The sequence below is a fragment of the Gymnoscopelus microlampas genome (assembly GCF_963454915.1).
Source record: "Gymnoscopelus microlampas genome assembly, chromosome: 23".
Taxonomy (NCBI): domain Eukaryota; kingdom Metazoa; phylum Chordata; class Actinopteri; order Myctophiformes; family Myctophidae; genus Gymnoscopelus; species Gymnoscopelus microlampas.
This window is the reverse complement of record NC_139960.1, coordinates 26,235,179-26,248,339: the sequence shown is the minus strand read 5'-3', so window position 1 is coordinate 26,248,339 and position 13,161 is coordinate 26,235,179. Positions and strand designations below refer to the sequence as shown.

Below are 13,161 nucleotides of genomic sequence, written 5' to 3'. Positions count from 1 at the left end.
TTTCTTGGCCTGCTGCTTTACATTTGCCAGGGTAGATTATATATATATATATATATATATATATATATATATATATATATATATATATATATATATATATATATATGTATATATATATAAAAATATCTATATAAATATCTGCCTGGCTGGTTGTTTTCTTTTTAAAGTACAGTTTTTTCCTTGCTTGCAGCTAAAGATGTGTCCCTTTTCAGACCTTGTTGTCAGTCTTGAGTCCTCCAGTGATCCTCCCATGAACCCTGCGTCCGTGCTGGGCAAATGTTCCCGAGGACAACAAGTTTTTTGTTGTCACACATCGAATCTAAATGTCAAGTGCCTTGCCTGACATGGATGAGTAATGGAAGCATCGTGTCATAACGAGCCACTCTGCGACCTACTGTGGGAGGGGAGCTTCTCAGTAGGCCCATTTAAAACCACCACCCGGTCCTATTCACACAAACTGCTGAGCAGGAAGGCAATACCCCCCCCCCCCCCCCACACACACACACACAACCCCCTTTAAACCCCCCTCGGTTTCTCAACCCACAGCCATCCTGGGGAGGCTTAGCAAGATGGCTGACAGTGGGGCCTCCAAAACCACCAAGCCACCAAACGTAGTAAGATCTGACCATAGACAGGCAGAGTAGAAAGTCTAATCAAGACAATGCCGGACTTGAAAACTGAGCTGTGGTCAGCCCAACTGCCATCAAGGGGGAAGTCATAAATGGTACGCTGGTTTCAAGTGGTGCGTCGGTCTAATGAGAAGGACTTGAGTCTCTCCGCAGCTTTAATTGGAAGCAGCAGAAATCAAGATGTGTGGTCACAGATGTCTCTTGAATCCATGCGGGGGGGTGTATGTGTCGGGAGTGATGCTTAATTTATGCTTTATACTGCTGAAAATAGCCAATCTACAAGTTCACAACTTTTAGATCTGATATTTTTAGTGTGCGACACCGCTGTACGATGAACTATAAAAATCAGGCTTGAGAGAGAGGCATCGCAAAAGATGGACATTAAATCACTAACTAGACTGTATCCCTAAGGTATTAAAAAGAAGTGAAACGCACCTAGGCTACAATGTAGCCTGACAGCGCGTTGCGTTATGAGTCCCGATCCTGACTGCCTTTGCTGCGTGTCACTCCCCATCTCTCTCCATTTCTGTCAGCCTACTGTCCCATAAAGGCATAAAAAGCCCAAAAATGTATCTGAATAAATAAGAAGTGAAACAACAACTTAGCTGGAGGTAATTTTCTTGGATCAGACCAAATTTAAAAGCAGGTTTTCAGTAAAAAAAACTGTAGTCTCCACTAGAGTTGGGCAATATGTCAAAATATTCCTATTGGCCACCAACGATTGCCAATATATTTTTGCAAGAAAAGCAATTCATGCGAGAACAGCTCCCCAGTCCTTAACACGTGCAGTATCAATGTTGGGTTACTATAGTAACTTAACGGTACGCTGTCAGGTACAGAGATGAGACTACTACTCGACTGTCTTTCTGCTGGCACACACCTCTCTCACTCCTGCACTGTCCAAAACTTGTTTATACAACAAAGAATTGTAAAACATATCACTTCCATAGGATATTCTTTTCAGGAGTAGGCTAAGATCACAGCTAACCTCGTTCCCAGCCTGGAGCGGTGGTAACGACCTAACGCAGAGCATGTCTATAGGGCGTGACTTCCGTTATATGTATAGTACTTCCCCTGGAAGCTGCCTTTTTGGGCCAGTCACAACATGGGTTTCATGAACGGGAAATGTAAACAGATCTGCAAAGCATCAACGTAACTGCAATGAGAGGAGACTAAGCGAAGTTCAAGCAGTGTAAGCGAGTAGTTACACCATTGAAGGCAACGATGCGGAAAAACATTCAAGTTTCCTTTTTTATGTAGGCATTGTCTTTTTATTAAGACAGAATATAAATGGATCATGAAGGCTCGCCTCTCTTGCCCTCTCTGTATCTCTGTTTTTTTCTCCCTCTCTCGTAACGTAACTAAAGGCACTAAAAACATATGGGGCAGTGAACTCACATTTGAGATCAGGCCCTTTGATTGACTGTTGATATAAACATAACTGACACAAGGAATTAATATCCAGACTTTGCTGATTACAGAGTAATTTGAATGATTGAAATCAGTTTTGAATTAAGTGCAGGATCTTTTGGGATCGGGAACATGTGTTATTGCGTTGTCAAGCGATATATAGGTTATAGAGAAACCAGCTACTGTAGATGTCCATTCAGTGTTGGGGACTGTGTTTTGTTGTGCATTTAATTGACCATATTTAACATGTGCATCACATTTAATTGCTTCCAATTAAAGCTGCAGAGAGACTCAAGTCCTTGTCATTAGACCGATTCACCACTTGAAGGCAGAGTACCATTTATGAAAACAACCGAAGATGGACACAACCAATCGACGATTGTGAATATATTCGTCAAATCACCCAAGCCTAGGCTAGTTCCCACTATCTTGAACGTTTTGTTTATGTTGTGCAGGTACCTTATCAGCCAGGGAGCCAATGTAGGAGTTGTGAACAGTGAGGGTGAGACACCCTTGGACATCGCTGAAGAGGAGGCGATGGAGGAGCTCCTGCAGAATGAGATCAACAAACAAGGTGACCGTCAACCCTCAACATCACTATCCTTTTCACATCAATCACCCACAAAGGCTTCCTAGCTGTGCCATACTTAGCTATGCTAATGCTATGCTTTTTTAGCTGTATGGAAATGAATGACCTGGAATTGTTTCAGATCTTGGGAATTTAGGAAATTACACAAAGCATGGGAAGTATCAAGCCTGAAGACACAAAGTAGCACATTTGATGAGCTACTTTGAGCTGTGGCCCTGCAGTCATCTTGCATAATGTGATACACTTTGTTGTGGATTCTGAACTTAGGTTGCCTAGTTGACAGTCATGTTTGGCGCTAGTTAAGATTTTTCTAGCTCTGTCTTTCAGATCTGATCTGTGGCAGGAGGTTGTAGAATTTATCTGTAGCTCAACACTGATATATAGAGGGGGGGATATTGAGTGGAAAATCTGGCATTATAAATTTATGCAATTCTTTGTAATAAATACATTTAAAAAATCCTGTTTTGCATTTACATTTCACAAAAGAATGCAGAGAGTTTCAGAATGCTTGAACATGAGCTTGTACATTGCTGAGTGTTTCAGAATGCTTGAAGCCTTGGACATGAACTTGGGCATTTCCCATTAAGGAAAAGCTTTGGCATTGCATTTGTGTGCCTTTCAGTGTTCGTCCTGAACGCCCTCCATCCCAATAGGTTGGAATCAATGTAGTTATTCCTTGAAAGCAAGTCATGGCAGGTCCTCACTTGGCTTTGTTTATTAGCGGTACTGCTTGATTCACCAGTCTCACTCAACCTGACTAACATACCAACTGAACATTCTGCCGGCGTTTATTGTGTCCAGGTATGCCTTGTATGCACAGGTAACTTGTCGTTTAGGTTTTTCCCCCCAGTGAGCTGGGGCACAGAGTCACCCGTCTTCTTTGCTCAACACGCTTGAAGGAGCTTACATATGTGTAATATGTAGAAATGTGATCAAGTTATATATTTTGTGGACTTATGTGATGAGTCCATACTGGAAAGCTGAGTTTTTCTATTTTTGGTCATAGCATTCTTGAGGTGATGAAAGACGCCCTCCTCCGGTGAAAGGCCATGTACAGACATGTAATAGCCTTGGGGCAAGGGATCACTCCCCGGTTCATATGGCTGAAACCACAGATAATAGATGGTTGGCTCAGTATTCCCAGTAGTGCACTTTGTTGCTGTTCCATTCATGCTCCCTTTTTGTTCTAATACTGTACATTGTACTACAGTGGAAAATGTACATGACATGTACATGTATACCTATGCAGACTTGGCTATGACTGGCAATTAGGTCCTCTCTGGTAGGCAACAACCATCATTTGAATGCCATATTTGACTATGAATATCTAACTGGATACTCAAAACATTAACAGTAAGTGGCTGATGACTTTTAGGCTGCCTCAGGCACAGTGGCCAGTGATTTAAGAAAGTTTTCATACTATGATAATTGATGTTTGTTTTATCTTGTCATCTAAAAACTTGGATGGATAGCTGAGCATTAGACGCATTGTTGATACATCAACCTACCTGTATCTGTTTAGAAATGGACATGATCAGCTTGCAAGTGCATTTATTGCGAGAGACACACATACTGTACACACACACACACACACAAATATCCCTCATATCATTTACACCCCCTGTCTGCTTTTGCCGAGCCTCCTCGTAGGTATAGTCTAGTAAAGGAAGCTGTCAAGTGTAACATGAACCAGGTCTGGGTGCGTGGTGGAGGTTAGGACAGCAGTAGAGAAATCTTGAAGGGGGACATCTGTGGCTTTGACACATCCCTTAACACTCTTCTAACTGAAGTCCCAAGAGCTTTAAATGCAATGGTGGTAATCACCCCCAGACTGCTGTTTGTTAGCAGGTTATGCTCCTTAAAGGCATGTTACGCAACAGTGGCTGGGCTCATGCCCCCCAAGCTCTGCGCATCTCTGCCAGTGGCAGTTGTCAAACATTGTTTGACAGGACTCAACGTACATACTGCCTGGTTCACACAGCATCCGCCATGCAAACTCCCTAAGGCTGTCTCGCTGACGGATGCACACCCAAACACGTGTCTGTGTGTCCTTTCATATGCACATAGAGCGAAGGCTTTATAGCTGAAATGTGTTAAAAAAAAGAGTAAACAAATCTAGGAGAAACTGAGTGCAGACTACTTTTGTTTCTTTTTATTTCAAGATCATTTATATTAGTCAATGATGCGCCGAAGTACACATTGTACAGACAATATATTTTGCGCAAGGTCATAATTATTCTCCTAGTGTACATTATGAAATGTGCAAGGAACTTTAGGAGAATGCTGCTCATTTTCAACATTAAACTATGTCATTACTATACCTTAGACCTGTAGCCTAGGACCGGAGAATCCATTTTTGCGGTCATGTGATCAATGACGTACGGTCGATGTACTCTTTGGGCTGCCCTCTAGGCAGCCTCGTACAGTAGAAAGGGGAATTTAATCTCAAACTGAAATGGTGTGACTTGAATATAACATTTAGACTTGTTTGAGCCTTTACAGCCAATTCAGTTATATTGTGTACAAGTGCCATGTCTTGTGAAATAGAATATATAACCATTTGCCATTATAAAAATGTACTTGCACAGCCATTCTAAATTCTTTCACTCTGAGATTTGGAATGCAGAAATTCTCAGTGACTAAAATACCCTCATTTGGACTGATAACGTGATGGCGAACGGCAACTGAACGGCAACTAATTCTCCAGAGAAGGGGGAGGGTCATTTCTTATTTCCACACAACAGGTCTAAGGTATAGTAATGACATAGTTTAATGTTGAAAAATGAACAGCATCCCCTTTAAAGGCTTGATATACTTCGAGGCGTACCGTATTTCACACCAAAAATACTCCCTGCACCCTGAAAAAACGATTTGAATAGTCAGTCAAAGACCCCTCAATCCGCTCAGTTTTTGGAGAAAATCTGAATTTGACACTGGTCGAAAGAAAATGAAAGAACCGACATGGATTAAACGCAAGATTTTGGTTCTTATTTACGATACAATATGAAAACCATACTCTAGTGACTAAACATTTTACACTCTTAGGAAGCGTATTCTCTTTGAACTTCTGTAGCAGTAGGTTATTCAATCATCATCTCATGCTGGCTACACTAGCGTTGCACTAACTAAAGTATTCATATGGCTCTGTTGTAATTGTAGCCTACTATTATGTCATAAATATATATATATATATATATATATATATATATATATAACCAATTGTTGAATATTCACGTTCTGAAAACCGAGTTACATCCTTAGTCGTTAACAGCCCTAGAAAATAGTAGATCTACAAGCTTACAACGCATAGCAATGTACTTTATGCGAATGTGTTCTTATGAGATAAACTGAGTGAATCCACTGTTGTCTCGACCTCACCACTGCCATGCCAAACAATCCACAGCTCAACTGTCCCATGTTGAGTGCTAGCAGGCAGCATTATGTAACAGGCTGTTGTGTAACGCTTCTGTATGTTTGTAATGTGATTTTCTCCTCTACCATTTAGAGACCCTAGTCATGAGGTTAAACTTGTTAAAGGGTGGCCATGGTTGACCCCCTGTGGCCAGGTCGACCTTCAGATCCTATCCAAAGCTCTGTGTGAGTCAGGTGACCAGGCAGGCCTCTGCTCTGGCCCTGTCATGGGCTGAAATGGGGACAATCCCACTTGTGGCTCAGACTCGCACTAACCCCTTTGGCTTTGCTGCCCAGGGGTTATTGAGGGGGCCATTTGGATCGGGCCCTGGTCAGCAGTTTCCTCTTCAGCTGAGATTAAAGCTGTTTTAATGTTGTCCCTGTGCTCCTGACTTCCTTAAGAAGCCATGGACTATGAGGTTTCCTTTGAGGATCCTCATGTTTGCTCCGGGGCAGATTCCTTTGGACATTTCATTTTGTCTTTACCAGACCATATGTAGACGTTGCGAGAAGGAAGGGGAATGGAGTGAAGAAAGACTTAATCTGTCTTTTTCTGGTGCAGTGGTTTTTCTGTCTATTCTTTCTCTGTACTGATAGAAGGGGCTGCATTCTCTTGGAAGACCAGAACAGTCTGAACTAACCAAGTAATCTATTCTGCATACCTACTACATTGCTCTATGTTGACCTGCTAATGATAGGGCACATCAGGACAACAAACACATTTTTCTGACTACTTAAGGAAATGGATCTGGAGGTGCATAAATGCTGAAGGCAGTGCTTCCATGGTTTGTTGTTTGCCTCTGCTCTTTTGCAAAGTACAAATGGGCCAGACAAGCTGAGAGTACTAATATGCGTATTGATAAATACAAATATAAAGATAATTTATCTTCATGCATGGGCTTCAAATGGACTGAGGCTGAGTTGAATCTGTCACTGATTATCCAACTGTCAATTCGCACAATGGGTGGTTAGTTATTTGATCTGAGTTGTATTTACACGGATGCAAAAATGTGATTGATTGTTTGAATACTTTATTAGTCAGAAATGTAAGCAGTACAGAAGGACATTTAGGCTAAAGTGAAACGCAAAAAAGTCCTGGGGACGTGTTTCCATTGTTTCCTATGTATTCAATTTATCAACGTAGCAAATTAACACATTAATACATGTCATCAACAAATACAAATCTCATCATCCTTCAGATGTAGGTAGGGTAAATGAAGACTTATAAACCTAGTTTCTATATTTAAATATATCTTGTCTCCTCATAATTTCTTCCCACGGTTGAAGAACACGGTGTGCAGACAAGCAGCCCTCTGTTTGTGAATTTGTGCAGGAATTGAGCATGGTCCTGTTGGCTGACAGATCTATGTCCTCCCCCGTCCCTGTGGGCTCCTGGGTGAAAGTTAACTGCTCCTTCCCTTTGCCCTGATACCCAGCGCTCTCACAGACACAAAGCTGTCTCCTTCCTCACTGAGTTCACTATTGTCCGGTTCACTTTTAACTTTATCCCCTTTAACCACAATGTGCGATAGCAAACTTAAGAATATATCATTGCTGACTAGGAAAAGTCACTTTGCTAAAGGATTTTCAGGCTCCCCCACCCAGATAAGAACCCCCCCCCCCCCCATTTTATTATCCATGCTTTGGAACCATTGCTAACAGAAGTCGGCTTTTCGTCAAAGCTCAGTCTTAACCATTTAATAGCTATTTGCACAGTGACAGGAGACTGATGTTGACGAATCCATGGGAGGAGAAAAAAGACTGTATGCGATCAGCTGAAGCCTTGGCTTCTTCCCCAGAGCACTCGATTCATTGTTTACGTAGTTCAGCACAATCGACACTACAGCTGAGTAGGCAGACAGACACGCAGCCCTGTGCTCCCCATGTGTCAGGCCATCTTGCGTTCCACCCAGGTGTCAACAAGACAATACACGTCTGTTCTCGTTGCTGCCATCACACACAGTGCATAGCTTTAGACATACTGACCCATTTAGCCAGGAGAGGCCTGTGTATGGGTTTCTCTCCTCCAGGAGCTTTGTTGTAAAATTGCTTGGCTGCTTTATGCCAATATTCTATCGCAAACAGGCCATGTGCTCAGCAGTACCCTCTACTGTTGATAGGTGAAATCGTAGCAGTGTAGTGATTTTTTTTTTGCCTCTGTGCCCTGGCCACAACGCCACAGTAAACGCAAATAAAAAACGTATACCTGGACTCTGGGCTCAACTGATGCCAGTGCTTCTTGCGGTTGTGTGAAAAAAATACTAATTTTTTAAAGCAATATTGTTGTTGTGTAACCCTCCATTTAAAACCTATTCAGTTTCTTTAACTCTTCTCTTTGAGAATAGCTGAATTTATGCGACTTCCCAAAAGTACAATTACCCGTACTGCTGTTGCTCAATTTTCCTTTGCCTTGATGTAGACACACAGAAGCCATTATGTCTCATCTTGTTCTGTGTCCCTTTCTCACAACTGCCGCCAACCAAGCTTAACCCATTGAGACCTGAAGCCGATTCTACATGTCTCCTAAATCTCAACGGTATTCTGAAAAACGTATGTTTCTATATCAGTGGTGCTCAATCTTTTTCATGTCAAGGACCCCCAAAATTATATGTATTTGGCCGCGGACCCCCATCAAAATATTTTGTTCCAGGGACCCCCCAGAAGCAAAGATTTGAGTTAAAAATGTTCGTTTTAAAAATATATATATTCAAAGATTTGCACACATTTTCACAATTTTTCAAAAATAGCAGATCTACAAGCTCGTAGCGCGGCACTCGGTGCCGCGCTATGAGCTTGTATATCTGCTATTTTTGAATAGCCCAAAGTGTAAAATAATGCTTTTTAGCTCAAATCTAAAAATGACACAGTTCTAGGTCTTAATGGGTTAAGCTGCCTACACTACGCTTTTCTCACTGTGAGGTTGGCCACAGAACAGAGTGAAGGGGTAAACACAGTCATCAAGAAGGGAGCCAGGGAATTAAAGATATGTATGTATGTGTGTTTTGATTTAGTGTTGAACGTTCTCAGTGATGCTCATAGTGTCCTGCGTCTCTGATGCATCAAACAAACCATTGCGGTGTCCAGGGGACGCATACTACTTTATCCTGCTACGTTATGAACAAATTCAGCACTTATAATGCGGGACATTAATGCATTAATATTATACCCAGAGCCAACGTGAATGCACCTGCAGGACTCGTCTCCTTCTCTCCAGAGTGGCTGCCTCTCTACAGGCAGCAAGCCCCCCTCCCTCTCCGCTGGCTATGTGTATTTATAGTTTGTTAGTCTCGCGTGGCCAGACTGTTGCCTCCCACAATTTACAAATGTTTCCGGCATACAGTCTGGGACTCGGAAGCTCTGATCATGCTTAAGGGGAAAGCGGAAGCCCCTCCCCTACCCACTTCCGTTTTAGCATTGTGCAGTGGCGCAAAGGAGTCCGACTGGAATCACAACAAGTGTTAAATAATATAAATATGATATATATGAATATATATACAAATATATATATATATGTATCATATATGATACATATATGAATATAATGATAAACAATCCTCGCACAAATAACATGAATCTACCTATGACTCTATGCTTCCGCCTCGGTTCTGTTTCCACTGGGACTACAGGTCCGCGGGCACCGCGTCGTGATTGGTCGACTGTCTTTCCGGTCTGAGTAGCATAGAACAACTTCCGTTAAGCAGCTTTCGGGAAGTGGAGTTCCAGACTATATAGCATTCAGAGATTGTGGAATAGTTGTCTGGTGACGCGAGACTAATAGTTCGTCGAACGGAGCATTTTGGTAAAAACCTTATCCCCTCAAAATGCAATTTCTCAAAAACTACACATGTTTTTTTCCTTTTGGGGGGGCTTTTTTATGCCTTTATTGATAGGATAGTATGTTGACAGGAAACAGAGAGCGAGATGGGGAGTGACATCCAGCAAAGGCTGTTGGAATCGGGACTTGAACCCGGGACGTGCTGTCAGGCTACTTAAGCCTAGGTGCCATGTTACACAAGTCCGCAAGGACTTTTTTGGTCGGACCTTTAAGACAAAAGTATAAATGTAACTGTGTTGTTTTACATTCTTGTGCCTAATAAAAATTTCAATCAATCAATCCATGTTAATTAGACTCATTCAAATGACCACCAGTGAGTCCCAGGACTCACTACATTGAAAACCTAACTTCACTGCTTTATGCTTCACATAATGTTGTAAACTATCTCCCTTATTCTATATCTGGTAGCCCTTTCTCACTGCAGTAGTGTTCCTGTCAAGATCATGCATTTTGAAAGTGTTCTGGTACAATTTATGGAACTCAGAAATGCACCAAATTTAAATACACCCTGTCTTGCATACTGCGGTATGTGATTACTTCACATACCGTTATCTCATTGATTGTGTTTCGAAAGGTCACATGAAACGGGGTCAAAGTTTAAATTAATTTGAACTCAGAGCACAGTGATACATGTGTAAAATTGGTGTCCACTGCACGGGTTGCCTCAAGGTTCAGCATCCATCACTAATTCCTCCGTAGGAAAACAATAGCTCAGCCGCCACAGAGCGATGTTTGCCGGTGATCATGTGTATGCAGCTCAACGTGTAGGAGTCCAGGGCGCTCAGGTGGCGCAGTGATAAAGTGCCTGCCCACCACCACGGAGGTTGTAAGTTTGAATCCACTGTGGTGCATCCGGCTTTGTTGAGCGTCTGCACGAACACAATTGGCTCGTGTTCGGGGGAGGGAAGCCGGGCGGAGAGGGTGATAATAGTCACTGCAAGGTAATCCTACGGGCTAGGCGACACCTGTCAGCAGGGATTGTTGGGCGGTTGGAGTAGGACGAAGGCTCTACGTCCTCCCGGTGGGGGCTCCTTGCTGGTAGGTGAGTCAGTAGGATACAACAGCAGTGACGTCACAGAAATGTGTGCGGGGAGGAATCAATTGGCATAACGACTAAATTAGGGAGAAAAAGGGTAAAAAGAAAAAAAAAAACTAAACTTAAGGAGTCCAGCAGCATGATAGACTAACCTGCCTCTCTTCTCTGCTCTTCTCTACCAGGGGTGGATATCGAAGCTGCCCGGAAGGAGGAGGAGCGGATCATGCTGAGAGATGCCCGGCAATGGCTCAACAGCGGTCAGATCCAAGATGTACGGCACACCAAGTCAGGAGGAACTGCGCTCCACGTTGCCGCCGCCAAGGGATATGTTGAAGTTTTAAAGTAAGCATGCTTATATTAAGTGCAGTTCATCTATGATGTTGTTGTATGGACATCACTTACTGGCAAAACATAACAGCCAAGTTCTGAAACAGAGGTTGTGTAATATGGCAGTAAACAGTGGATCATTGTAAGACTTCGGATTGTAAGACTTTCCTCTATGTTACAGTAAAGGGGTCTTTGTAGCCAAGGCAGCGGTAAGGCTTGCCATTGGTTTGCTTCTTGTTTGCTAATCAAAAACATGTCTTAGTCTCTGGCCTGTCAGAGCACTGTTGAGGCATTGTCTCTGTGAAGAGTTAATGCAGCCACTCTGCTGTAAGGGAGGCACTGCAGCTCCATGTCCATCTGGTCTGGGAAGCCTGCCAATACAGCTCTACTGCCACAGATAGTGCTAAGATCGCTAATGTGGATCACAGCTTCCATACTCTGAAGACAATGGGTCAAAATGTCACACCAGTACATTTACTGGCAGCGATGTCAAGTCTCTAACATTTGCTGAGCTCATTGTGTCTCTGCTGAGGGATGACTAAGCTTTTAAGTTTATTTGTGTCTGTTTTTAGTTTGCCTTGGAGGTCCTGGTTGTACAGTATCTCATTAATCTGGACTGAGGCTACCAGGCATGCTGGTGCATTTCTAAATGTGTGGACACCGGCAGCAACATGGAAAAATATCAAATTGCAGTCCATGGAAACCAAATGTATTAGTTCTCATGAAGGCTATTTTTTGTTTCTCCCTCTTCCCCTTTCGTGCAGGCTTTTAATCCAAGCAGGGTATGATGTAAATATTAAGGACTACGATGGCTGGACACCGCTCCATGCAGCAGCACACTGGGGCAAAGAGGAGGCCTGCAGGATACTGGTGGACAATCTGTGTGACATGGACCTCATCAATAAAGTGGTGAGTGCCCGGCTTTATAGACTGGGATAAGCTGCAGCTCTATCATGCATAGCTGGCTATGGGTCCTACAACGTATTATTACAGTACCTACAGTATAGAACTAAAGTTTAATGTCTCAATTGACCCAAACTTTTTGTTGCATAATTAACAACAACATCCATCTTTTACATGTTCTTACTTAAAGGATAATAAAACTAGCTCTTGCGCCTACATTCTCTGCAAGTCGAAGTACTGCAGGTATGATATACTGTATGTAGGTCTAAAATCACTGTACGTAACCTTTAAATGAGACTTACAAATGACACAGACTAAAGGAGACGCAACAGAGAGGTGTTTTATGTACACTTTTCCTTGTACTGTTGAAACATCCAATACAAAGAATAATAGGCTCTATCTAATTCTCTGTTTTTAATTGTCCATATTGTACATTAATGTATCTCTAGTCTGCTACCCAGCCCCAAGTGTGGATTTTATTATTTTATAACGGTGTTTCCTAGAATAGCATGTTTTGTTGTTTGTTTCCCCCCCTCAGGGTCAGACAGCTTTCGATGTTTCAGACGAAGATGTTCTGGGCTACCTGGAGGAACTACAGAAGAAACAGAATCTGGTCGGTTTCTCTCTGTCCTCATTGTGTCTACAGATTACATAAAACTTCACATATCAGCACGACTTAAATTGAAGAGGCATTCGAATTAGTTTCAATCTTAAGTATTACTTTTTATAAGCGACTGACATCATCTCTCTTTAATGTTATTGTATGTTGACGGCAATTTTCTTCTGCGCAGCTGATGAACGAGAAGAAGGTTGTGAAGAAGTCTCCCTTGATAGAAACGACGACCACGGGGGACAATAACAAGCAACTCAAAAAGTAATTGTTCCAGTTTTACAATTCTCTGTTCAGAAACTGTAGTAGTAGTTTTTGGTTTGTATAACTTTACCTGTATCCTATATTAATATTGTCTAACGGGGGCGAGCAGACCACATCATCACGCTCATGTCACTATGACTCAGCCAT

The 13,161-nt window shown here is 42.3% G+C and overlaps 1 protein-coding gene across 4 annotated transcripts in view; it reads left to right on the top strand.

The window, feature by feature from the left end:
- ppp1r12a (protein phosphatase 1, regulatory subunit 12A) overlaps positions 1-13,161 on the top strand; it is a 74,346-nt gene that overhangs the window by 30,080 nt on the left and 31,105 nt on the right. For all 4 annotated transcript variants that reach the window (XM_084049733.1, XM_084049735.1, XM_084049732.1 and 1 more), the window contains exons 3-7: positions 2,495-2,613; positions 11,093-11,252; positions 12,002-12,146; positions 12,679-12,753; positions 12,932-13,014. In XM_084049733.1, the coding sequence (XP_083905859.1) occupies positions 2,495-2,613; positions 11,093-11,252; positions 12,002-12,146; positions 12,679-12,753; positions 12,932-13,014 (582 nt within the window). The remainder of the gene's footprint in view (positions 1-2,494; positions 2,614-11,092; positions 11,253-12,001; positions 12,147-12,678; positions 12,754-12,931; positions 13,015-13,161) is intronic.